General features: G+C 45.9%; 1 protein-coding gene across 1 annotated transcript in view; it reads left to right on the forward strand.

Annotated features, from left to right (window-relative positions):
* Positions 1-27629, forward strand: part of GARS1 (glycyl-tRNA synthetase 1) — a 279785-nt gene that overhangs the window by 119517 nt on the left and 132639 nt on the right. The window contains exons 7-8 of the mRNA XM_069647695.1: positions 6899-7044; positions 18870-19019. Coding sequence (XP_069503796.1) covers positions 6899-7044; positions 18870-19019 — 296 coding nt within the window. The remainder of the gene's footprint in view (positions 1-6898; positions 7045-18869; positions 19020-27629) is intronic.

Below are 27629 nucleotides of genomic sequence, written 5' to 3' on the forward strand. Positions count from 1 at the left end.
ATCCTCACGAGGGCTGCTGCTCTGACCATGGAAGGGGAGGAACCGAGGAAGGATCTCAGTCCCCGGTATGGAAGAAGAGAAGCATTAGCCTGGATCCTACTCTGTTGGCTCCGTTTACCATTAGACCTAGGGATGTGTCTCTTCTCCATTGGGGCCGGCATCTCCAGAATCTCCGGGGCTAAACCCTCCCTGCGGAAGAGAAAGTCCAAGGGGTGGGCATGGGTCCTCCATCATCTGATGCCGCCGCCGCCTCCACCACCTTGTCAGGACAAGGCTCCTACTGAAGCTGTGGATCCACACACGGACACAGCTACCACGGCTACTGGTACCGACAAGGACGACAATGTAATTGCAGCAGACGGGGAGACTCTGCATGTGGATGAGCCCTATAGGGCCTCCCCTCCGGACAAAGTTGGATATTTTCATTCGGTTACCTTGAGGGCCTTGGAACTGTTTGAGTTAGTCCCCGAGGAGACCATGGAGGAGGGCTTCTTGTACCAACAACGCGAGTCGAGGAGGAAGACCATCATGTCCGTTCCCTTCCTGGACAATATCTGGGGACAAGGGCCTGTCCCTAATGAAGAATCCAAGTAGAGCCCTGACTAAACGGGACAGATTGGAAAAGAAGTACAGGTTACCCAACTCGGTGCCCAGGTGCCGAAGATCTCAGCCCTCGCCAGATTCGGTGGTCTCTGCCTCAGCTAGCAAACCCTCGTAGAACCAGTCATTGGCAGCCATGGTACCACCGGACCAGGAGGGGAAAAAGCTGAATGTAATGGGCAAGAGGATAATTTGCACGGCAGCCTCTACCATCAAGGCATTGAACGCCCTAGCCATTTGTCCTGTTATGACTGGGACCTCTGGTACAAGCTGGACCCAATTCTGGACTTCCTGCCCGAAGGGAAGGTTGAGGCACTAGAACTCTTTCAGGAAGGTGAAGTGGCCTTGGATCATGCCGTCACGGTGGTGTTGGACATAGCAGACACAGGTTTTCGCCAGATGGGGGACAGGCTGTCTGTGCCGTCACGGTTGGTTGAAGGCTACAAACTTCCGCCAGGACGTTCAGACAAAGGTGCTGGAAATACCATTAGATGGGGAAAACCTCTTCGAAAAAAGGCAGTAGACTAGTCTTTGCAGGAGACCGACACTGAGACGGCATGTTACCTAGGAACTTTGCTGCAGTGGCGATCCTCGCTCTTTTGCTTCTCCAGTGGGAAGCCAGGAAGATCTTCAAAGGGTTATAGTACTCCTTACAGGGAGGCTGGTTGGCGAAGTTCGTCAGCACGTGGGAAAAGATCACAATGGACAGATGATTGCTGCACGCTCTCGGACAGGGGCACACCTTGGAATTCCAACGTAAGTGTCCTTGTATTCCTCCGATTCAGTGGCAATAACTACATGGGCCTTAGCTTCTGCAGGAGGTGCGGTCCATGTTTTGGAAAGTGGCAAGGGAGCCCGTCCGCCAGCGACTCCATGGCTCCAGAGTATATTCCAGATAATTTCTATTTCGAAAGATCGGGGGTTGGAGGCCAATTCTGGATCTGTCGTTTCATCAAGTACTTAAAATCTCAAAAGTCCTGGATGGTCCCGTTGCAGCACATGCTTGGCCAGCTAGAACAGGCAGAGTTTCTGACGTCGTTGGACCTGGAGTACGCCTACTTGCACATCCCCATTCACAGAAAGCACTGCAAGTTCCTGCGATTCGTATTTCAGGGTCAGCACTACCAGTTCAAGACTCTGCATTTTTGCCCGATGTCGCCCCAAGGGTGTTTACGAAGTGCCTGGCCCCGGTGGCGTGACATCTTTGTCTGCAGGGCATCCACGTATACCCCCACCTGGATGACTGGCTAGTGCATGCCTGCTCACAGTCCCTGGCAAGCGAGCACACAGCGAGGACCGTACATCTACTGACGGCGCTAGGGGTTCTCCATAAGCTATCCAAAGTGTTGCTTGAAGTCATCTCAGGACACTCTATTCCTAGGTGCACGACTCAACATGGTTACATGGTTGGCGTCTCCCCTGGAGGAGTGTGAAAACCCCAAAAGGCAAGGTGCAGCGCTTGTTGTTGGCCCAGGCAGCGAGGGTGCAATCCATCAAGTCGCTTCTGGGCATGTTGTCATCCTCCTTAAACCTTGTTTGCCTCCTCAGACTGCACATGAGACCTCTCCAGGAGTTACTAGTTGTGACGTGAATGCAAGTATCTGGTAATTTTACGGACACAATCTCTCAACGAAGAGGTCCGTCGGGCCATACAGTGGTGGGGTGTTCAGTAGCAGCTCGTCTGGGGAGCTCAGTTTCAGGTTCCTCCTTATCAGGAGACGGTCACCACAGATGCCTCTCTGAAGGGATGACAAGCCCACCCCGTCAGTTGCACACCAGAGGCCTCTGGCACTGGAGGAAAAGGACCTACACATCAATGTCCGGGAACTTTGGGCTGTATTCTGGGCCCTCAAGTCTTTTCGACCTTCATTAAAGGAAGAGGTGGTGAGGATCTTCAAAAAACACAACAACCATGTTCTACATCCGGAAACTGGTGGGAGGGGGAGGGACCCGGTCTCCGGCACTCCCGAAAGAGGCCCAGGACTTGTGGTAGTTGTTCCTTGTTCTGTTTCACCTAGCGGGAGTCGACATCGTGGACTTGCTCAGCAGGCAACTGTGTTCATGCCACAAGTGGGAGCTTCGCCAGGAACAGGTGGATCTGTTTTGGGCAAAGTTTGAATGCAGTACCCTCTGGGAGCATTACAATCAACTAGGACTACAGGTATAGGCAACCCAACCTTTGGTATAAGCTTGTACTACAGTTTTTGTAGCGTGTTGAGCAGCCAGGCTTATCTCAAGAGGGGTAATGTGAGCTGTAGTGGAGTTGCACAAAGATTGAGAGTTAATGGTATTCAAAAACTCTTACACTCAAGGTTTCTTGCATAAACAATTAATAATGTATCAGTCAGTTATAAGGCCTTCGTCAGAAGGAAGCAATAGAATAGTAACACTCAAATATACTTCAATACTGTACACTCTGAGTTTCTGAATCGGACAAGACCCTTTTGGGATGGCCCACAGACGCAACCTACACCCACGGGTGACTTCAGTAAAAAGGGTTCTGGGGACATTAATACCTTACTGTTGGCATTCAGAACACTCTTAAAAAGTTGGTAAAAGGCAAAGGTTATTAGAACACAAGAAATTACAAATATTCATAATCAGGGCAAATACTTTAAGATATTAATTCGAAGAGTCATTCAATTCAAATAGGCTAAGCCAAAGTCAATGGGCAAAAGTCTTTGTATAGGGTGCAGCACTTCAGGTAAGCAAATCTTTGTACAAGTTCTTAGGAGTCTTTGATAAAAAGAAGAATCAAATGTAGGGCCGCAAGCTGATTAGACTTGAGTTGCAGAAGTTACAAGCACTTCCCCAGTAAGAGGTAAGTTCTCTTAGACTTGTTTTGCAGTACCTTGGTAAAGAAGAAAAGAAGCAGCTGATTACTTCTGTTCCTGTGCAGCTCTGCAGATCTCACTGTCCCTGGGCCTCAGTCGTGGGGCTGAGAGAGGACGTCGGGGACTCTTGCACTGCACTGGCACTGTCAAAACTGGCAACCGGCAAACTTCACTTTCAGTGGCTGTTTTGCATTTCAGCTCCTTGTGGTACAGCAAATAACAATAAGCGCGGTTCCTGGCTGTCAAGGTGGACTTTCCTCACATCTGAGATCCCGCACTCGACTGAGGGGGGGGGTCAGGCTTGGTCAGTCCTGCCCTGTGGGAGTCCGGAGGATTTTCCAGAAGCTTTAGACCAGCTTACAAGCAACGCACACAATGTGGTGTCCCTCTCCCCGGCTCTATGGTTTCCTGCAGCAACTCTCAGGAAATTCAACCAGCTCTGGGATTGGTGCACAGGTGGCTTACTTTGGAGTTGATTGGTCCCACCAACTCAAAGGGAGAATTTGTCCTTGCAGGGCTGCTCTGCCGATGCAAACTTGGCAAGTAGTCACTTCAGCAGGGCTTCACCGGGCAAACCAACGGTCCAGGAGTTGCAGAAGGTGTCCTCTTCAAGCTCTTCTTCGGTTTCTTCATCCAGTGGTCGACTCTGCTTTCCAAGCCAAAAGACTTGCCTTTTATTCAGTTCTCTTCTGTTTATTCCAGCCTAGCTGTCACTCACCCAGCAGGGTGGCTGTCCTTGCCAGACAATCAGCCAGCCAATCACCACAGAGTGCATTTGGGTCTCCTAGGAGACTAAGCACAGGGAGTTGCGGGCACCTCCCCCACTTCCTGCTTACCCCAGACACTGGAGCCAGAGGTGGGTTTCTCTCAGAAACCCTGCCGAAGGCGAAATGAACAAAGGGACCAAACCTAGTTTGGCACGCAGAGAAACTCTCTAGAAAGACCTTTCCACAAATTATAGCAAAGATGGTTGGACCCCATTTTGAAAAAGATGGCTCCCGCGGTTAGTGTTACTGGGTCCGCGAACGGTTGCAGTAAATGTAAACCTAGGTAGTTCAAAACGAAACCACTGCCACCAGCCAGTCCATTGAGGAAAGGGTAACATTAAAAGATGTTACATGAGCATTTAGACACAGGCGATACTAAGTAACCCCTCCAGCACGCTATTGTAAGATGGGGTGTGCTGGGTCTAGCAAGTACAGTGCTAAGTAAAGTCAATTTCACTTAAATGCTCTGGGAAACAGTAGTTGATCCTAGAGAAGATATGTAAACCTTGTTAAATCCAGAAGACTTCCCTGTGGCACTGCACTGAAGGTGCTTCGTGACACAATTGTAAAAGATGATGCCTGTGGAGTTGGTTAGATCCCATAACCAAAAAGAAACAAACACATAGAATTGAAAAGTTTAGTCTCAAAGTGTAGCAAAAGAGCTGGAGGACTCTAAGATGGGAGGAATTGGCACATTTTGAGAGTTCTCCCTAACACTCTGCTGTTCAACAAACGGGGATGACCCCAAATTGATCTCTTTACGACAGCGCCGAACAGCAAGTGCCAGAGGTTCGCCAGCAGGTCGCCTCAGCCGAGGAGCTTGGGGGGACGTGTTCCTATATGCTCACCCCCACTCCACCGTTTCCACTCCTACGTGTGATCAACACACACAGACAGTGCCATTGCAGGGTGATTCTCATCGCCCGGCGTGGCCGAGGCAGTTCTGGTATCTAGACTTAATGCACCTGTTGGTGGCCCCGTCCATCATGCTAACGCTGTCTCTGTACGTTCTGAGAAGGGGAGCAATTCTGCAATATGACCCAGAGTCTCTGAACCGGAGGGCATGGCTCCAGCAGCTCTAGAGTTTGGAGGTTATGCTTTACCCGCAGAATGAAGGACATCCTGGCTAGGGCCTTAGTCTCATCAACGTTGAAGTGCTACGGACATAAATGGATACGCTTCTCTGTGTGGTGCTGGAATCAGAAGATTACCCCTCTGCGTGTCATGGCTCTACAACTTCTGCCATGCTTGCTTTCCTTGGCCAAAGCTGGACTGACTCATGCCTCTATCAAGGTGCATCTTGCTGCCATATCCAGGTCTCCAGGCAGACCTTCACTGTAGTTTCATAGGCTCGTCAAGGAGTTCCTTAAGGGGCTCTTCAGGATTTTCATGCTGGGGAAGGATCCTGCCCTGGTTTGGGAGCTCAATGTTGTGGTAACTAAGCTCATGGGAGCACCCTTTGAACCTATGCATCAGGTTCCATTTAAGTTTCTCTTGTGGAAGATGGCTTTTCTCGTGGCTATCACCTCAGCCAGGCAGGTTGGAATATTCAGGCCCTGTCTTGCAAGTAGCCTTACTCGTCTTTTCTCTCCAAGGGTGGTACTGCGTACACACCCCACCTTTAAGCCGAAGGTACCGTCCGAATTCCACCTCAACAAACCTTTGGTGTTTCCTGTCTTCTTTCAGAATCTGTCGTTGCCGGCGGAGAGGGCATGCATTCGCTGGACATAGCTTGTGCCTTGAAATTCTACGTGGCACGTACAAAGGATTTACGGAAGAGTTCTTAGTTGTTCGTCAACTTCGGACCTGTAAATCAGGGGAAGGCCTTGTCGAAGGTTTTCATATTCAGGTGCATCATGCAATGTCATCGACTGGCTTGCAGCCCATTCCACCAGAGCGATCGCAGCTCCGACAGCATTTCTCTTTGTGCCCCTGCTCGACATCTGCAGGATTGCTTTGCGGAGGTCCACGCACATTGTCGCAAGGTTCTACTGCGTCTGCAGGGATTGCAGGGAGGAGTCGCGAGTCGGCCAAGTGGTGCTACGCAACCTGTTTGTTTGAGGTGAGTCTGTTCCGTAGGCGAGTGTTTATTGCTTCTGTTGAGCCTTGCCACCTCCCATGGCTGTGTATATATACCGCTGTGTAATCGTTCTTAATGATCATGTGCATCCATGCCAGGCACCATGCTGGAGAACAATAGTTGCAGGTAAGTAACTTAAACCTTTTGAATAATATTCTCCAGGTAGCTAGTCTTTAAGCCACAAATGGCTTGTTGCACGCCTGTTAATTATGTATGCTACAGCAGGGAGCAAACTTGCCAGTTTTAAACTACTAGCCAGATGCACAAAGTAACTTGTCCCTTCAATTCTACACATACACACCACACACCATTTCTTACTCGCCAAGAGTCCATTATCAGTAGTCATTTGGCTGCTTTTACGTGCAAATTCTGAGACCTTTCCTATAGTTAATTCCATGTCACACCATTAGCATGCATTGTAGGAGAGGGGTTGTGTCTTAGCACCACGCTAACTTTACCTCCTGGTTGAAATGATGGAAAAAAGAAATTGGTCAATTGGGAAATTGAAGCATTTTCCTGCACTATCAAGCTGGGAAACAAAATTGGAACTGCTAACATTTTGAACTGCATGCATGCCAAGTCAAGTGTACAATATAGTTTTATGATTTTGTTGCTAGATGGACAACTACAGTCAGCAAGACCTGGCAAATCTGTTTGTGTTGTACAATGTCAAAGCACCCATCACTGGAAACGATCTGTCACCGCCGGTGTCTTTCAACTTGATGTTCCAGACGTCCATTGGCCCAGGAGGGAACATGCCCGGGTACGTAGACTAACTTTAAAGACGTTAAACTGACCTTTGGAAATAAATGTATGCAAATGCCAGAGGACAGTTTTTATATGAAACATAATTTCTGAAAGTGTTATCCTTGTAGCAGAGTACAAGAGCGTATAAAAAGGTAGATCTCCAGTAGAGGCAGATCTGCTGTTTCAGCCAAAAGACTCGATGGCAGTAAGTATTTTGCAGTAAGGGCACAGCAAAGTCATTCTGGTGCATGTGGGATTTTGAATGTGAATGGTAAGGCAGGATGAATATTCTTTTCTTTACACTGAGAAAAAGTGTGTCAGACTCTTGTTATCAGCACTGTGTGGGTGAATTTCTATACCCCGAAATGTACGTGTGAGGTCTAAAAATAAGGCGGAAGTTCGTTATGCCTCACTTTTATAGGGCAATGTCTACACTTGGAGCTGGAGTAGGGGCACACGGCGGACAAAATGTTTCCACTGTGCATTCCTCCATCTGGAAGACACTTTCATGCATGTGTAAAATGAATATGAATCCACTGTACATGCTGTATGCCAAAGTACATGTCAGTTAACACTTCCACTATTTTTCAGAATGCAGTGCAAAATGCAAGTAAAGCGATATTTTTTTTTAACTCTGTGTTAGCACTCTATTTTGGAAATGTGTCTTCTCGATGCATTTACCACTTTTCATATGACTGGCGACCGACACCCAGAAAAAACTGAGACAAACGCACACATGCTAAATCACACACGCCCATACACACGTGCGTTGATAGCCCTACAGTTGCAGAAAGTGCTGCAAACAACTGTGATGAGGCAAAATTAGAATATGTAAATAGGTCTCCTTGTCTATAGCACACCGCCCGTACTGTGCATGCATGTGAGATGGGATCTGAGCTAGTGTAATCCTCAAGAATGTCTAAAGAAGAGAATGGTTGAAGAGGAGTAGGTAGAGGATAGTTTGAAGTGCCATATGACCCTTTTCTACTGCAATAGTGCAACAAAAAAACTGTTGAAGCAGCATTTCAGTCTCTTTAGAGGTACAACCTGTTACTGCATATGAATGGACACGTTTGATAACTTCCACAGGGGCGGGATTACAATGTCCTTTGGAGGCGAGGAGAAGAGGAATTGGGATGGGAGGCAATTGATACCCTCTCCCATGACCCTCATTGATGGATGCTGTCACCTAGGTGAAGCGAGAGCCACCCCCTATAAGGGTTCCATCAGTTTGGGTAGAAAGTAGATGTGGCTGAAGGTCTTGTGCCTCCTCCGTTGTTTTCAGCCCTGGACAATCAAAGATTGGTTCTTAAGTGTGCATCTCTTCTGGAGGCCTCTGAAACCCGGGGAAAGACATGGATGGTTTTGACTGATTGCTTCATGAAAGGGATCAGGATTTGACTGTCTGAAATGCTTGGCAAGCCCGGGTAAGTTGGTAATCTGTGTACACCGGGAAGAGGACCAGTTCCTTAAAGGTAGGCTGTCTAAAGCCATGTTCTGAGCACCCTGTGGAAGGTTTGTGGACCCAAGACGTTTTTGCTGCCTCACATCTGTCTGTCACAAAGTGCATTCCTAAAAATGGATTTAAGGTTCCTAACTGAAAGGGCACATACATCTTGTAAAAACTGTAATAAGCAGTTAAACAGTTAAACCAAAAAAAAAAGTGCATTCCTTTGGTGGCTGTGTCGACGTGGTGTGTACCACACCCTTCAGCTTTTTGAAAACCTGATTTTGTGGCACTAATGCCTGATGATAAAAATGCTCAAGCATGGTTGTTGGAGCATATTTCTTATTTTTTTTTTTATCTGGACACCTGAATTCTTTGCTAAGTCTCCTGAGTGAGTAACCTTTTTACCCACTCGCTCTCCTTTTTACTCTGGTGTATGGATCATTTTTCTTACCACTTTTTGGTATTCCTACTTTGGGGGGGGGCAGGTAAGGGGGATGGGGGGAGATCATGCTTTTCTCCAACTTTTCGGCATCTATAATTTTCTAAAGTAGCACATTGCAATTTCAGTGCAGTGTTGCTGGGAGCTCCTAGAGTTTCCCCCCCTCATTGATTCTTTGTTTCCCTGACTAGCTCTTAAGGTTACTAGGACAAGGGGATCATTTTTGTCCCTTATGTGTTTTATTTCTTTTGAAGATCAGCGCACTCAAGTGGAGTGCTGAGGGGAGACAATTATCCCTTTTCTCGAATCGCAAGTTACTGTGACAGGTTCTTCTGTTCAGGCTGGTGGCAGTGTACCTTCTGCATGACTTTGTGAACATTTATCGCAGGCTGTCTTCACAACTGCGGTAGGGGACTCAATGGACATCATTTAACCAAAATGGTGGTCTTATATTTTAAGTCATGAACAAGATGACTTGTCCTTTCTAGGTCCTCCTTCTACCTTTCTTGATGGAAGAAGATTCTCTTGTCCCTTTGTCTTTGCAGGCTTCCCAAAGAAAGCACACAAAGGGCCTTTGAGTGACTGGCAGGACAGGAATTGGGAGGTGGCCGAAACCTTCCCCCCCGTCCTCTAGTGTGCATCACTGAACCCAGTTCAGACTGGGAGACTGATTGTCCCCATTGGACAACCACCCCACAAGTTTGAACAGTGTATGGGACATGATTGGTGGACTCAGCTGGTGTTCCTGTATAAATTCTGAGGTCCTGGAGCCGAAATTCAGTTGACCGCTGGAACAGAAGATTCCGCAGAAGGAAAAAGCAAGACGCCGCCAGCAACCAGAGCTTGAGTAACTGCTGCTGTACTGAATGTTAAGGAGAAATCTCATTTCTGTGCTAATTCCCTTAAACCTTGTAGACTCCCAACTCTCATGTATTTTTGATCTGATTTGGACTCTGTGTGTCTTTGTTTTTGGAGTCTGACAAATTCCATCGGCATCTACCTTTTTTGTATTGTGAAACACAGCACCTTCAGTGCAGTGTCACATAGAAGTCCTTTGAATTTCTCATAAGGTTTAAATACCTTCTCTTGGGTGAACTACTGTTCCCGAGAGTAGTAAAGTGAAATTGACTTTACTTACCGGTCCAGCACACCCCATCTTATGTGGAAGTGCTGGGGGTGTTACTTAGTAGCCCCTTTTGCTACTTAACTCGTAACATTTTTTCATGTCACCCTCACTGCTTTAAATGGCTGGTGGCAGTGGTTTCATTTTCCTACCATTGTGCATTTTTACCGCAGGCTGAATCCTCCGCTGCAGTCTAGCACCCATTGGTGCCCATTTTGTCAAAAGAGCCCTGGTCGTCTTTTTTCGCCATTTCTTGCTTCAAAGGTCTTATTTGGGTTTTACTCTGCCTGCCAAACCAGGTTTAACCCTTTCGTTTGTTTTTGCCTTTGGCGGGCTTCAGTGCTGAAACCTGCCTCTTGCTCCAGTGTGTCTGGCAGGGCAGGAAGCGAGGGTGGTGCCCGAAACGCCGTCTGTAGTCTCCTTGGTTACCTGAATGAACCCAGTGCTGATTGGCTGGCTGTTTGTCCTTGCAGGACAGCCACCCTGCTGTGTGAGTGACAACTAGGCTGTGCATGAATGGGAGAAACCTGCATAAAGGGCGAGGCTCCTTGAGCTGAAGGCAGAGTCGACAACTGGACAAAAAATCCTACGAAGGAAACTGGAAGAGAAGCTTGCTGCACCCACTGGACCATTGCACTGCCCGGTGAAGCCCTGCTACAGTGATGAAGCTCCAACTCCGAATTGACTAGAGAAGCCCCGGAATGGACGACTTCTTTTGTTGGGTTGGTGGGACCAACTGACCCCAAGACTAACTTTGCTGGAGGACCTTCCCCAACTTGCTGTACTTCTTTGCTGCTGCTGGAACAGAGTGCCAGGGGTTGAGAAATCCATAGTCCAGTGAATCGTCTTTAAGCCGGACCAGAGCTCAAGGAAGATCCTGAGCACCTTCCCAAAGCAGGACGACCGAAGCCTGAGTCACCTCACCAGAGTGTTGGACTCCAGCAGTAAGGGAAGCCCATCAAGTGTTCAAGAACAGCAGAGGTGCTATTTCCCAGTAGCTGAAACCACGAAGTGCCGCTGATCTGAAAAGAGCCCGTAGCCGCTGACGACCTTCAAACTGCATTGCAGGAGTCCTCTTCCTCTCGTTCCCACGACTGAGACCCAGGAACTGTAAGACTGCAACCAGAACAGAAGCCAGCTGGATCCTCTTCTTCAAACTGAAGGTACTGTCTTGACTAAGGGGCACTTATCTCTTTTGTCTGCAGCTTGCTTATTCTCACTGGAGACTTGCAGTAGCTGCTTTTTGCATAGTTGATTTCAGCTCTGCCCTTCACAATCCTTACGGCTTGTGGCCAAACAGTGATTATTTTTCTACAAAAACTATAAAAGATTGTGCAAGACTTTTGTGCTATCTAAAGAAGTGCCTCAGCTCCTTAGACGTTCTTCAAATTGACTTTGGCAGTCCTGCTCCCTGCAACTCTTCTGACACATTGACTTTGATTCCAAGTGTCCCTCATAGGTGGTGCATAAGTTTATCTTGTATTGCTGGGAAAGATCTAATCTAGACTTCATTGGGAGATGGTTAAGTGTTCACATGCTCTGAGAACCTTTAACATTTTTCCTTCCCTAACCTTTTCCTTTTCCACAACCTCAGAATAGCATTAAGTAAGTGGTAAATCAATGCCAACCTTGTCCTAGTAATTGAAGTCACCCCAGGTGTGTGATGCATCCCCAAAGGGTATCTACTTGCTTATCTTAAATCTGAGGAAGTGTATTTGTATTGAGGCAATAAGCTCTGAGACGGCGGGCCATTACTGCCCAAGGTAATGCCCCTGAGGCCCGTAGTTAGAGGCCCGGGTGTAGCCAGGGCCTTAGCAAAGGTTTGGGGGCCTTACCTTGGGCAATAATGGCCCGCCGTCGAGGAGCTTATTGCTATTAGTACGCTGGCCAGTTAGACCGGGGTACTAATGTGTGTTTGTGTTTTTTTTTTTTTTTTTTTTTTTTTTTAATTTAGTTTTTTTTCCCCTGGCTGCGAGACGAAATTAAAAAGTGTCAAAAAATGGGTGCTGCAGACAAAACAGACCCTTCTCCCTTTCCATGGCGGGCATTGAAGTAAGTTCTTTTTTTTTTTTTTAAACAGTGAAGGAAAAAAAAAATGACCGCCATGTAACTCCCTTTCCATGATGGCCTGTCACAGATCGGGATCGGACGAGCTGGGGACTGAATTGATCCTAGCGCGTCTGCTCTCGAAATGGAAAAAAAGAAGGTAAGTGGGGATGGGGTTATGGGAGCGAATGCTTACCTGATTCCCCGTCGAGGGGAGATAGCGGCCGCCGGCCATGAGGAGGCTCAGGGCAGCGGCATTACCATGTGGTAATGCCCGCATTCTGAACCTCCCTATTGGTTGGGAGCTGCCACCCCCCCCCTGCGCCATGTACTAGTGTTGCATATTGCCCTTTTTAAAGAAGGCTTATTTAAAACTGACGATTCAATAAATAATTATTTTACTAGAAAACCTTGACTAGAAGTGTTATTTGGATACTTGTGATTGTGAATCTGTGTTGCATCTCTACATCTCACATTTACCCCTCTTGAGATGAGTCTGGCTGCTCAGTCTCTCTACCAACTTGTATAGTACAGACCTATACCTATAGGCGGGTTACCTATGACCAAGAGAACAAGGCTGGTGTAGTCTCCTAAAGGGTTACTGCATCCCCTAACACTGACCTCCTCCTTCCAAGCGAGGGAAGATCTGAAGAGGCCTACATCTTCATATGGACTGGTGGGTCTAACAAGTCCCAAGATGAACTACAATTTGCGCCATCCCTGGAAGGGTTGCAACCTCTATGGCCTGTAAACTCCCAATACGTGGGGTCCTGTGCTGTTTTGTGCATCGTCGCCATAAGCACGGTTTCGCCTGCAGCTTTGAGGGCATTTTCCTAGACCTGCATCTAATCGAACTGGCTCCCAAATGTCCCCTCACCAGAATTGAGTACCAAGAAACGAAGAAGTTGACCTCTGCGACAACCAACACTCCATCGAGTCTAAAAAAAAAAAAATGCGCAACAAGCCACAACCGTGAAGATAATTTGCTAGGCGTCCGTCTGCACAAGAGCTGTTGCCAGATCCAGCAAAGTTTTGAAAAGGGCCTTTGTGGCGCAAAAATAATACTGTTCATATGTTTTATTTTAATGAATACCGTGCCTTAAAAGCAACATGTTTAGCAGGCTAATTAATGCTTATAAATAAAAACGAAAAAAGTCTAGCATTAACCAGTGCAGCTTGCCTACTTTTAGAAATTAAGGCATTAAAAACCAATCTCATTTGGACCGCCTTTCTTACCACAATTTGGGAGAAGACTCCAATCCAATGATAAAGGATACTTTGAGCTCAATACAAAAAGATAACGGGCTCTGTTCTTGACGAATGCCTGATCATATATTGCCTTGTTTATGGAGCAATGATAATGGCATCTCTTGAAATGTTTGTTTATGCTACACCATTTTGTGCAGTCAAAACATGAAGATTATAGGTTATGATGTTAAAACTGGGTGGGGCAACACTCCAGTGGTAACCTGCCGTGCCACGCTTGGTCTGTTGGGACGTCACTAAGTCTTTGCAGAACCACCCTGCTGAGTTTTGACTAACTTCAGGCTATTTCCCGACTCGGTTCCCTCCATGATGTCCTTTTGCTATTAAAACAGCACTTCTGGGAAGCCTCCGTACAGGAAACCAGTGATGCCTCTTGCAGTGGGTTGAGGACACTGATGGACCATGTTAAGACAATCTTTTTGTTACTTTCCTTCCATTGACTCAATGGAAACCCCAGCTATTTGCTATGTCTTGAACCCTTATCGGACTTTGGAGGTAAGCAAATCTTTTTCTTCACTTACCTTGCAGGTTGCCGGTCTGGGAGCTGTCGATTTTCATAATTTCCTGTGTTTTTATGTAATGCACACCACCTTACCCTGGGGTGCTGTGGGAGTACTTTGTATCCCTTTTTTTTCTGTAACATTTTTGCCCTTTTGGTGTGCCTATGGACAGGGCTGGTGGCAGCAAACAGTGTTGTACTTATTTTTCTGTTGCACTACACTGTACAGTCTTTATTTACTGCTGTTAGGTGGTTTTACAAAATTAGTACCCAGCAGGAGGTTGTAGGGAGTTGTGGCAGCCTCCCGGCTAATGAGGCTCCCAACAGTGGGAATTACCACGTTGTAATCCCCCCGCTCCGAGCCTCCTCACGCCTGGAGGTGGTGGTCTTCCCTCACCAGTGATTCAGCTAAGTGCTCCCCTCCACTTACCTGCTTTTTTGCTCCTCTTCGGGAGCAGATGTGCTGGAAAAACATCTGTCTGCAGCACGTTCGATCTGCTAAAGGGCCGCCAAGAAGTTGATTCTTCCTTTCCATGGTGACCTTTTTTTTTCTTTCTTTTTTTAAAAAAAACTTTTAAAAACTTTTTTCCTATTTTTTGAATGGCTGCCATGGAAAGCAAGAAGGGACTACATTGAGTCCCTTCTCCTGGCAGCCATTTTGTTTGTTCGCTTTTTTAATTTTCAATGGCTGCCATGGAAAGGGAAAACGTACTTCGTTTTCCCTTCCCTGGCGGCCATTACGAAATGTTGGAACGTTTCGAAAAGGAATAAACAAGGTTTTAGTACCCTGGTCCAAGGGGCAGTGGTATGCATAGCAATAATCCTCTTGCCGGGGGCGGGAGGCATTACCAAGTCAGGTAATGCCCCGGGGCCTGTAACTATGGGCCCCGGGCATTACCTGACTCTGTAATGCTCACAGGCTCTGGGATTATTGCTTAAGTACTGTCTAGCACAGTACTGGAGGGGGTGGGGGAGGGGGAAGCCCACCTTGGGTGAACAGGGTTACACTACTTCGGTTTGGTCAAACATACAATGGTGTCGTAAAATGGCGAGATAGCCAGACTTGGTCTAAGGAGGGAAGTGGGCTGTAGTGAGGCACAAAGAATTCCAAGCATACACGTAGTCCAAGAAAACACTGATACATTTAGAGATACATTTAGAAGTTATAAGTTATTAATATATATGCTATGGCAAACTGTTGTAACTTTCAAGTATTATAACACAGTAAAACCATAGGAGAACGCTTGCAATATTCTTTGGAGAATTCAGTTGTAGTTGCACTAGAATACCTTTTTCAGTAGCAAATCCCATAGCAAAACAATCTGAAACACATATACAAACTTTTCCAAACTCTTGTATAACATTTTAGTAACTTTGTTTCAGCCTGAGTCCAACCCTTTCTTATGGAGTCTCACAATGTTCCGAGGGGCCACTCGGCCACCACTGGCCAGGGATTGAGCAGAACACAGGTGGGAAAACAGAGTACAAGGTTCAAAGTGGCAGCGTCCAACAGGATCTTTTCTTGGTTTTGCAGGTAATTAAAAGGTAGGTTTCGTAAGTCAAGGAAGTCAAGAGGTTTTCTTGAGGGGCTGCCCCAAGGACTAATGTCCTAACAAAGGATTAGGGTAAAATGGGTTGCCCATCCCAATATAACTCTATGGAGACTTGGAGGGGATGCAAGATACAGGCGATCTACAGCCCCCAGGATTACATAATTCAACATGCAGACTGCAAGTAAGTTTAACCAGAAGCGGGACAGTACCTTCATGTGAAGAAAAGTTTCTTCAGGCTTCGGTGGTTTCAGCAACAGCTCTCATGCAGACGAATGCCTAGCAAAGGATCTTTGTGCTTCTGGCTTGTGGCACCTTTTTCAGGCTTGGGTGAAGGATGGTTGTTGTGGCTCTTCTCCTTTTCTCGATCCTCTTCTCTGGTGAGGGGTCTTTGGAGAGCTCGCTTGAGTCGCTGTACGCTTATGAGGATTCCCACTGTTACGTAGTATTTCCTGGAGTATAATTTTTGCTGGGCTATTGGATTTTTGGATTATTTTTCCTGAGTGACCTGGTAACCTTTTTCCACACTCACTCATTCTTTTACTCTGTACTTGGGAACCCGTTTTATCTCCTTTGGATACTTTTTAATGGAGTTATGCTTACCTCCATGTTTTCTTGCATCTACCTTTTTACTGTTCCAGAACTTTCTGTACAGTGTTGCGGGAAGCTCCTTGAGCCTTTCCTTTTTCATTTTACCTGGGTTCATTGTTACCAGGGCAGGTGGATGCCTTTTTGTCCCTCCTGTATTTTATGTAGTGATATCCACACACCCCACTTTATGTGCATTGCTGAGGGGAAACATTCTCAGTTTTCTCACTGTTATAGTAACTTTTAGTTACTATTAGGTTTGTGTGACAGGCTGGTGGCAGTGTACCTTTTTGCATGCTTTTTTGTGGACTTAAAACGCAGGCTTTCTTCGCAGTTGCAATAGGGACACAGGGGGGCGGGGGGTGTCACCATATGCCTAAAATGGTGGCTGTACATTTTGTAAGCCATGTTAATGATCACTTATTACTTGAGCCTTCTTCTACCTTCCTGTCTGGGGGAGGTCTTGATGGGTCTTTCATCTTTGGCCAGCTTGATTTTGCTCGGAGTGCCTAAAAGGATGGGAAGTGGGGGGGGAGGGAGGATGATAATGGAGGGGAAGGGGTAACCAAAACTCCCCTGGTCTTTGTCCTGCAGTGTGCATGCATGGAACCAGTTTAAACTCTGAAAGCCACATTCCAGATTTGCATGTAAGGCTTGAATGGTGATTGTTGGGCTTAGACAGTTTTCTTACATAAAAGGCGAGGGTCGGGGAGCTGAACCTCTGTTGATCATTCATAGGACGTCTCGGCTACTTTCAAGCGACCACCAGAGCCGTTGAGTGACCACTAAAGACTCAACCCCAAATTCATAGTGAAGGGGAAGGCATAGTAGGTTCACAAGGCATAGTAGGCTAATCCTTTCTTTTCCCTCCACTGCTCCTATGAAATATTGTGTTTTGTAATGTATTTTATTCCCTTGTTTCTTTCCCCTCACCTTGTGGGCGCTTTGAAACATTATTTTTCTTGCTGTATAAGCGCCTAACAAGCAAACCATAAATAAATACATCTCTTGAGGACTACTTCCTCCCATGGACTGATGGGCCTAACCAGTCTGAAAACCACCTGCGTTTTGTACGCCATCCCACGACGAGCTCTGACCCTCGTGGGCTGCAAACACCCAGTGCACTGGGACCTATGCCATTTTGTGGTGCAACGTCGTTTGATCCGTGGATCCAGCTCAAACCTTGTGGGCATCCTTCTGGCCCAGCAGTGACACTTTTCCACTCCTTGAAGTCACCTCAGCTGAGACGTGGACCCTCCCGGATGACAACTGTTGCTGAACCAAAGCCTGTGAAGTGCTCCAATGCACCAGTGCCATGAAGATCCACTGCTGGGCATCCCACTACTCGAGTGCATCAGTCTGTTCCCTCCAAAGCTGCTCCTTCAGGTATCCAGGCTCGGACAGAAGGACCACTGTCGCCTCAACAACCTGCTTGTTAGGCAAGATTGCATGCAGTACCCTTTGGGTGAACTACAAGAACTGTGACCAAGTACTTGCTGGTTCTAACATTCTTCCTTAGGAACACTGACTTTTGCTACTTAAGAACCTATTCTGACCTGCCTGTTAGACACCAGACCCTAGTGACCCCCCACCCACCCCCACTCCCACTCCCCCTTCTGCCACTGAGAACACTCGTGCTCCAAGAATAAGGGGAAGACTTCAAAGGATTGGGCCTTTTGCCTAGAAAAGAGAATGCATGTTTAAAAGTTACTTGCAAAAGAAGTTGGTTGGTAACTAACTCTGAGAGTGAACAGTTACAAAAGTTATTACTTACCCTAGAAACATTCTGCCATTCTGAAAAGTATCTTTCTTTCCTTAGAAATTGTTTTGCCATTGTAATAGAAAGTAGATGTAAGGTTATTTTACTCACCTGTAAATTGGCTGTACCTCTTTCCCGAAAGTAATGCTGTTGGCTTCACTAACTATTTCTTTCAGAGGATAGGTGTATACGTTTCCCAACTGGGTCTTGCTTTCCCTGACTTGCTGTAACCCTGTGCAGAATAAGTCTGCGTTAGGTTTTATCTCCCTGGAATAACCTTGAGTCCTAAAGTGGAACACTGGGTTTTGCTTTCCTTGGTCTGTTTTAGACCGCAAAAATAGTCTGAGGTTTGTACCTGCTTTTTAAGCTGCTGATAGCTCCTTTACAAAAAACGTGTATAGGTTTAACTTACCTTGAGGTAGCTGTTTGCCATCCTAAAATAAGTTGCAAGAATTATTGCTTATCTCAGTCTGTTTTACTTATCTCAAAAGCACCTAAGAGAATAGGTTTTGCTCACCTAGTATAACTCTGGGTTATCACAAAAGTTATAGGTTTTTATGTTCCTAGAATAAGTGTCACTATTCTGCAAGTATACTGTGTGATTTCTTGCTGAGCGTCACAGTACAACTGTTGGGGTCTACTACCTTGTATTACAGAAAGTAATCAAAAATTAACTATTCTTTTTGACTGCTCTAGAACTACTGTTAGGTGTACCAAATTAGGTTATATGATTTGGTCTGTGTACTTTCAAGCATAGTGTTGTGGTGTTCTATCATGTGTTTATATGATCTGTGTGTGTATCCCCCAAGATTTATCTTGGCCTACGTGTAATAAACCATTTAGGTTTTAGAATACATAGTGTTTCAGTGGACCATATGTATATTACAATTTCATTAGTACTGATTCTACAGCCCTCTCTCCCTCCTAAGATAAGCCTGGCTGCTCTGTCTACGATACCATAAACTCAGGTGGTACAGCCTTCTACTAAGAGTGGAGTCTTGTACTTCCTCAGTTGAATGGATTTACTAAGCCGTTAAATGGACTTCAGAAAAAGTGTCCTAACATGATGTACGTGTTTGTTAACTTATTTTTAACTTGCAATGTTTGTTCTCTAAATGTAGGTATCTAAGGCCAGAAACGGCTCAAGGGATCTTCCTTAACTTCAAGCGTCTTCTTGAATTCAACCAGGGAAAACTGCCATTTGCTGCTGCACAGATTGGGAACTCCTTCCGAAATGAGATTTCTCCTCGCTCTGGACTCATCAGAGTCAGGTATTGCAAGATTTCCTTTTGTTGTGTGCATCCAGGGTGGCGGTTGGGCATTTCCAAGTGAACCAATTGGCAGTTTGGTGTGTCCCCTCTAAATATGTGCAGTGTGACCTCTTTGGATAGATGTCAGACAGACATCTTAGTTCCCCAGGCCTTTGTTCTTGTGTCTCCTTAAAGGGGACATGTTCAGAAGGCAATGATATTAGATATCCAACTATCCTTGATGGGTCTACCTTATCAAAACTGTCAAATTACCATAACCAAGCATTGGCACTACATTTAACAAATGATCCACTTTTCGAACAAAAACAAGTTCTGGATTTTAAAAATGTTTCTGGGCATGATATATAGATTTCTTTCAATCTGTATCGATCCTCGAGTAACTTTCATTCAGGTGTTAGTCCAGATTATCTTGAAATCAACATGAGAGTTAAATATTTTCTGATGCAATTTTTGTAGCTCTGCTTATAAATGCTTTTTGTAAGTGTGATTGTTTGACAGAATGCTATCTATAAGGGTGGACTAGCCTGAGCTTTTTTGATTTTTGTAACTGTTGAGAAAGATTTATTCTTTTGCTACTTTCCTCAGAGCTCTATGGGTCACCCTTCCTTTTGGCTGTGTTTTGAGTCCTGTCTTAAAGTTTTGGAGATAACTAAAGCATTCTGCTTTACTTCCCTTGTCCTTTTGCTCTTTCTTATGGGGAAACTGATTAATCCACATGACTACACAGTCTCTCTTTGACTTTCTTGTATTGTTACTATTGCACACACCATGCTAAAATGAAGCGCGGTTAGGATAATTATTTCTCTACGTCGGGCAATGCCATGTATGGAATACCAGGCAAAGAGGCGGTTTGTGTGCGAGTCCGGCTGTAGGACTGTCTGGTCCCAATACACACCCTGGAACCTGATTTTCTGTTGCTGGTCAGAATTGGTGGCCAATGATTGGATATCTGCTACTAGTTTGGAAGTTGTGGATCTTTAGCATTGGTGGACCTTTTCTAGGTTGAGGCCAGATCTTGGATAAAAGGAAGACTCTTGCATCCATTTGAGAGATCATCGTTGGAGCCAAGACCTCTACAGTATTTCACTGTAGCCCGTGGACGACTCCTGAAGCTGGCCAGCTCCAACTCCAGTGGAGGCCTGCTCCCAAGACATAGTCAGTGCTTCGACTCTTAGACCAGTGGAAACAACTAGTTTTGACCCCTGCTTGAGGATCTGTGCTTTGTGAGCCTTGTCCCCGGACCAACCAGTGGACTGACCAGCTCTCTCCTGGGATACTTTGCTTCAGCTGCTGCCGTTCCGATTGCATCCTTCAGGATATTCAACTTTTACAACGAAATGCTTGCGCCTTCATTTTCAGCCTTCTTGCGTCAACGGTAGCCCTGCAGGACCTGCCCTTGTTCGTCCCTGGGAGATTGCATGTCACCGCCTGACTGTGGTGACTTCTGTTGCAATTAGCCGTCTTAGCACACCTAGAGGTGTCCTGAAGTCACCTGCAACGAAGATGTCTTCAGCTTTTCGTCATTTGAGTATTCAGCTGGAAGGTGTCTGGAACTTATTCCAAATTCTGTGTCTGAAAGTGGCTGCTGTACCAGTGACCCCTGGGCCTTCAACGGACCAAGCACAGACTACTGTGTCCCCAACGGATTCCAGAAAGAACCTCAGCAGTGGTCTCTGGCGAAATTAATCAGTGGGGCAATTTAACATACCGGTCCCTTCTCCCTCCCCCTTCAGTTCTCCAAAACATTGATGTAAATCCTGTCCCTGAACTACTCTTCCCTGACTTTGGTTGGTGGAGCCCTGGTCAAGGATCTCTTCCGAGGCCTATCCTAGTGACTGGGATTGAGCTAAGTTTGCTTACCTGAACTTTACTTACCTTTTTGACCATAATCACTGCCATTGTCCACATTTCTTAATAAACCTACCTGTGAAATATAACTTTGGAACTGGTGACTTTAGGGCAAAAGGCCTCAAACTAGCTCTATTTCATGCAAATGAGTATGTGCCTCTGTTTCACTGGTTACTAAATCAAATGCTTTACAACTTCTTCTAATAGTGAATGTGTGTACATGTTTTATAGTAAGTGTGTGACAATATTTGACTAAAGGTTTGACCTTTACCTATTGTGGCCAACCAGAAGGAGACAGACTCGGCAATGATATGTTAAATGTGTTTAATCATAACCAAAAGAAAAATGCCTCTGTCCCGATGACGGATTTCCCTACCTAGTAAACTAAGGGCCTGATTCACAGAAGCATTTTATAATGGCGCAATCACATAGGGAACGCTCTGTGAATCGGACCCGTAAAGGTGCTAGTCAGTCAACAAAAAAAGGCAGTTCTCTAGTCATACCGCCATATTCAAATAACACAAATAATTAGCCCAGGTGATGGCGTTCTCACTCGGGCTTTCTTGGGCTAATGTTCAGGTGATCTCACTGTGTAGAAAGGGTTTCTGCTCTCCTTTTAAATTCTTAAGGAGAATTTGCAAATTGCTCCTTAAATTAAGTATCTCTTTAACGTGCTTTACACATAGGAATGATTTCCTTATCCCATCTTTTATTTGGGCTGTATATCTTGATCCACTTGCTCGGACCCTCTTGGGTTACCCTTTTCTGATTTCCCAAATGTGTCTGGGATTTTCAGGACCCCTACCTTCTCTTTGGGGTTTCCCCAAATGTCTCTTATTGCTCTTGGGCCCACCAGACCCCTTTTGCTTTCTGTGTTTCTTAAGGGTTGTGCTGACTTCAATACTTTTACCCCATGTTGATCTGTTGAGTTTCTCAGGCTCCCGTGACCCTCTTTCTCTCAACTCGTGTGGTTCTGCTCGCCACTCTTCGCACTGGGCAACCCTGGTACTCTTTATATCTCTGGGTGTGCTCCAGCGGGGTGACTAACCAACAGGGTTGTGGCTGTTTGCCTCCCTTTGCTGTGTTCCTGACCCATAAGTCTGCTTCTCGAATGCTGCCCGGCACGGCAGGCTCCTTGGTTCTTGAATTCAGAACTGAGGATTCTTTCCTCTGTTCCATCCTGGTCTTGATGCTGTTTTATGGGTCTCTGACCAACCACACCTGCACTGTATTCCCGTCACCACGGAAGACAGTTTTTCCGTTTCTCGTGTGGCTGAGTCAACCTCCGTAGGCGTCTGCTTCTCGGATTCTGTCCAGCACGACAGACTCCTTGGATCTTGTATCCAGACTGGAGGATTCTTTCTTCAGTTCTCTCCCGGTCTTGGAGTGGTTTCTCGGGTCCCTGACCCACCACGGTTGCAGTGTGGTCATGCCACCAAATAAAATGGTTTGCCTGCCTCTTTCTCCCTGCATCAGCCTTGCAGTTTCTTTGATTCTCTTCCACGTTACCACTAGCTCCGCTGTCTAGCACGTGTCTGCCCCTCAGGACGTCGGTACGATAGAGTCTCGCCTCTGCGTAGGATTCTCTCTTCTCCATGCAAGATTCTACGACAATATGCACGCTTGCGTGTACATCGAACTGGCGTGCTGCTGTATGTCGACAGCAGAGTTAAACTGGACTCCATTCTTGGTTGCAGGCCATATAGTCGTAACATTAGTTCTATACCCATATAGGCAGAAAATGTGTTCTTTGGGGGGTGGGGCGGGAGTCCCTTAAAGGAATTTATGTCCTAGTTCCACAGAGGGGAGTCGCTCCCATTGAGGTGACTCTTTCCCTGACCCCTAGGGGAGGGTCTTGCTTAACGAGGTTACTTCTATAGCCTCAAAGGAGTGAATTGCCTAAATTTGTCACACTATCCAAGCCCTAGACCACTGTCACAGCCCTCCCAAAACAAAGCCTTGCTCTCTGCTACCTTCCTTCTTTGCAGTTGGCAAGTCCTCAATGTTTCCCTTTTCACCCTAGTAGGCTGTGGTCGAATTGGGCGGGAGCGGTTGGGAGCAGGGCTCTTCTACTTTTTTTTTTTTAAATTTAAGTTTTACTGTTCCTATACTTCTATTTTAAAAAGAAACCAGTTTTGAAATGGTTTTGTTTTAAAATAAGTGTAGGAGGAAGTTGAAACTTGCACTTCAGTGCACTGCACGGCATGTCTCTTTAAACAGTAGGCACATTTATTTAGGGGGTTGTATTGTGCATAGGGGAGGGGTTGGCGATGGGGTTTGTTGGGAACTGGGACTGCTAATAGGGTGGCCCCTCCAAAAGCCACCCTCATGGTGGATTTTGGAAATCCATCTGAACAGGAACTCAAAATGGCACTCTTCTTTCTACCTCCAAAAGTGAGCTGTGCTAATCAGATTCCCTTTCATGGTGCTCTTTGCTGAAAAGTATAATGCTGTTAGGAAAGATGTTTATTTTGCCGCTTTTCCTCAAACATCCATGGGAGCCCCCCAACTTGTTGCTCTTTTGAACCAGTCATGACTTTTGAAGGCAAGTGTAGCCTTTTTGCTTTACTTACCTTGCTTACCTCATCTATTTTGGGTGCACTGATCAGTCTTTATGGCTATCGGTGCAGGGGAACTTTGTTCCCCATTATTAAATTATTAAATGTTTCAAGCTGCACACGTCACCAGATGAGTGCGGCGGAGGTCCTTTGTTTCTCTTTCTTTTTAAAGTAACATTTATTTGCCACATGTGTCTAGAATGAGATGGTGGCAGCAGATATTTTGCTACAGTATTTTTAATTATTTTGCGTGCATTTATGCATTTTACAGCATAATATCATAAACACTAAAATGGTTGTGCCCTGCAATTTCGCCCCTGTCATTTGGCCATCTTTTCTTTTGGGTGCCTTCTGCCCTCTCCGCCTGATATTCCATACGAGGCAAGACCTTTTCTGGGCAAAGTGGCGCTATGTTTTTGTGGCTGGATGTGGAGTCGGGGACAGCCTTGTCCCAGTCCACATCCTGGTCCAAGGGCACCTATTGCTGGTCAGATGTGTTTGGTGGAGGCTGTCTGTTACGAAACATTTATCTTTTGTCAACTTTTCCTGCATAATATATGGATCCCCAAACATTTTGCTTCACTCCCCTGGCCGTGGGCACATTTTGTCACGGGGAAACTGATCAATCCTTCAGACCAGCAGTACTGGGAAACTGTTTTCCTTTTTGTCTTTTTATTTTTTTGGTAACTTTTTGACAGTGCACACCACATCTTACAATACAGTGCAGTGGGGATACTTTTGTATCACCATAGTCCTTTACACTTGATTTTTGGTTACTTTTATGTGTGCCTAAAGACAAGCTGGTGGCAGCAAATACCTTATTTCTTTTTTTTTTTTTTTTTTTTTTAAAGAAAATGTTCTTTGTTTTTTTTAAAATTATTTATAATACAAAAACAAGAACAGAACCCTTAACATGCAAAGCCTCTTTTCAATGTGAATGCATAACAAAGCAACATCACTGTGAAGAAAACATTGTGGTCTTACTGAAAATCCTTTTAAACTGAAAGACCAACTTGGCCTAATTGTATTTATAATATAATACTAATTCTGGTTGTGTTTCTGTTGAACCCGTGTTATGCTACAAATTCTTTGTATCTTCCTACAGCCCTCTCCCTCCTGAGATCAGCCTGGCTTCTGTCTCTAGGCTACCAAATACTCAGGTGGTACAGCCCCATATTAAGAATGGAGTTTGTGCTGTCTCAGTTGTATGGTTTTACTAAACCCTTAGTTGGACTTAAGAAAAACTGTGCTAACACAAAGAACTCTGTTATGTTACCAGAGTGCCCCGGTATGAGTGTGTATTTAACACTCACCAGTCGCAAACAGCAGCGTCGTTCTTCCTGGCATCCTTCGCCGCAGGCTTCTTAAGTCTTCTTCAGCTTCTCCATGCTCTGCTCTCCGTCGCGGTCTGCACAGAGTGCACCCCATGCTTTCCTGGCTTCCTGTGGCGACGGCTGTGGTCAATAGGCATTCCACAGCTTCTCCCAAACTGACCCGCTGCAGTGGGTTAGTAGGACCTCTGGACCCTCACACAGTCAGCCACGGCCACAGCGTCCCCTTGTCCTGCAAACACTGCTCCAGCCACCTGGGTTTCCAGCTTACTTTCCTCCAGCCTGTTTGTCTCTCTCAAAACAGCTGGCATTTTTATATCCATCAGGTGTGTTAAGTGACCCCGGGTGTGGGTCATTGAGTTCTCTTGCCAGGCATGCCTGATTGTTGCCTCCACAGCCCTCCTCCTCGTCTTAGTAAAAGAGTGGTGTTTGGAACTGTCTAATGCAATAAAATGAGCCTTTATACCTCTGTTTTGTCTCTGATATGTGTGTATCATTAAAATGAGTATGTGTCCTCCTAGTTGCTCTCTTCCTTGTCCCAGTACTAAGGTGTTTCTAGGGGACAGTTTGGAAGGAGGGAAAGGGTTGACAATATCCCACCAAGGCGTTAGGGATAGAGGGCTTATTATAAAAAGGGAACACCCTCTGGTTCCTCTACCTGCCATCGTCGTCCCCATACCCCCCCCCCAACCCCTGGAAGTAGTCCTCCCCTCCCATATCTAACCCCATTGTCAGAATCCGGTAGAGACGGCCCTTCCCTGGCCACTTGGGAGGAGGATATCTGGGTAAAAGTGAGGACGCCCTCAGGTTCCTCAAAGTACTACAAAAGAGAATGTTTTGAGATGGATTATTAGTTCCTTCAAAGTCTGAATGAGCTGACCCACCAGCATGCCACTGAAGATGAATCTGTGTCAAAATTATGCATTAGACCAAATCGCACATCTTGCTCTTTCTGATGCGATCTAACCCTCTGATTCTTCATAAAATACCTCCTACAATCACTTCTTTGCTGTTTAGTGTATTTAGTTTCTTTGGGGGGTTAAAATTAGATACAATGGAGAAGGCCTATGCTGGGCTCTCTCCACGCATACACTGTTAGGAAATCTTTCTCTTTTGCCACTTTCCCTCCATAGTTTCTATCGAGCCCCTTTCATTTGCTCTGGTTTTTTAAACTGATTTGACTTTTCAAAGAGTAGCAAAGCTTTCAGCTTTGCTTCCCTGGCCTTTTGCTCATTTGTTATGGGGAAACATATCAGTCTTTTAGACTATTGCTTCTGGGAAATAGCTTCCCTTCTGCATTCTGTGACTTTTTAACATTGCGCACAGCATCTTACAATGTTGTGCAATGGGGATACTTTTGTATCACCCTAGCTTTTTACACTTTTTATTTTTGTTTCCTGTTATATGTGCCTGAAGAAAAGTCTGTGGCAGCAGATGGGATACATTACTCACCGTAATCGTATTTCTGATGCTTGTATCTGCTTAGATTCACATGCTGTGCATAGGCCAACATCTATTGGAAGCTGCAGAGTATGACATTTTGTTTTTCGAAACTCGAATACTATCTCTAGTGTGACGTCCACTGTACCCATGATCCCCCAGGTGTGTGGTGCCAGAGTCTGGGTGTGGGGTAAGGGTGAAACCAGTAGGTCCCCCCCCTGATTGGCTTGCTGTTTGAATGGTGCATATCCTTACCATTGGTCGACTTGGACCTACTTCCAACCTGGATTTTGGATAAGAAGACTTCTCCTGCAGCCCTTTCTTCAGATCATTGTTGGAGCCAAGAATCCCTCTTGGAAGAACAGCCGACTGAAGAAGACTCCTGAAGAGGCCTAGCATCCCTTCCTGCGTCTGGCTCGGTGAATCCCTGCTGGATTACCATCTCCGAAGACCCTGAGCAGGGCTTCAGCTTTTGGAATAGTGGGACCAACTAGTCTCTCAGATCTCTCGATGATCCAGCTGTCTTGAGCCTTTGGAAGGGTCCCTGGACCACCCGATGGACTGACCAGCTCTCTTGGACTATCTAGCCAGGACCCAAACCATTACTGTTGCACGGTTGCACCTGAAAGCCGGGTTGTGCCACAAGTCACATTTCCTTCGAACTTCCCATCAAGGGATCCTTTCCTTGAGAAGCTTCTCTGACTGCAGAGAGGCTCCTGTTGCCCGTGTGCAGAGACTGTTGCTGGATCTCGCCTTGCCCCATACTGTGAAGTGCCCTGAACAGACCTGCATTGGTGTTTCTTGCATTTCTGCATCACCAGACTTTGCATCTTGCATCTGTACCTGAACCAGAAGAGTCCCTGCACCTGCAGCTCCTGGGCACCTCTTACTGGAACACATGGTGGGAAACCAAACCTCCAGTGACCCCCAGACAATCTACCAAGTCCTCTGGAAAGATCGGGGGTAAGTAAACCGTGCATCTGTCCAACATCCCCTTGTCCTTCATGGGAATTGAGTCCCTTTACCTTCCATTCCACTGCCTTTTGATCATCGAACTGGTTATTTGCACTGCACCAGTAAAATTGTTGAAGAGTATTTTGATCAATCACCAACAAAAGTAAATTGTAACTTACCTACAGAGACTACATTTTGGGGAGAATCATTGTGACGCTTGTGACACTGGGCACAAAGCCCAGTTCTTCTAAGGGTTTGGACTGAGGTAAGGGAATTAACTTGTGTTCTGGTTTCATCATTGATTGCCTTTCATTTGGTTAACTGCTTGCTGAATACGTTATTTCAAATTATATATGAGCCTGTGGTGAATGTATATATGTATGCAATAGAAGTATGGAGAGATAATATTACTCGTTTACATTTTCAGTGTGTGTAGAAGAGCTAGAGTAACTGTATTTTTATACTTAACTTTCTAAATT

This window comes from Ambystoma mexicanum, chromosome 2q (assembly GCF_040938575.1).
Source record: "Ambystoma mexicanum isolate Mex_15411 chromosome 2q, UKY_AmexF1_1, whole genome shotgun sequence".
NCBI lineage: Eukaryota > Metazoa > Chordata > Amphibia > Caudata > Ambystomatidae > Ambystoma > Ambystoma mexicanum.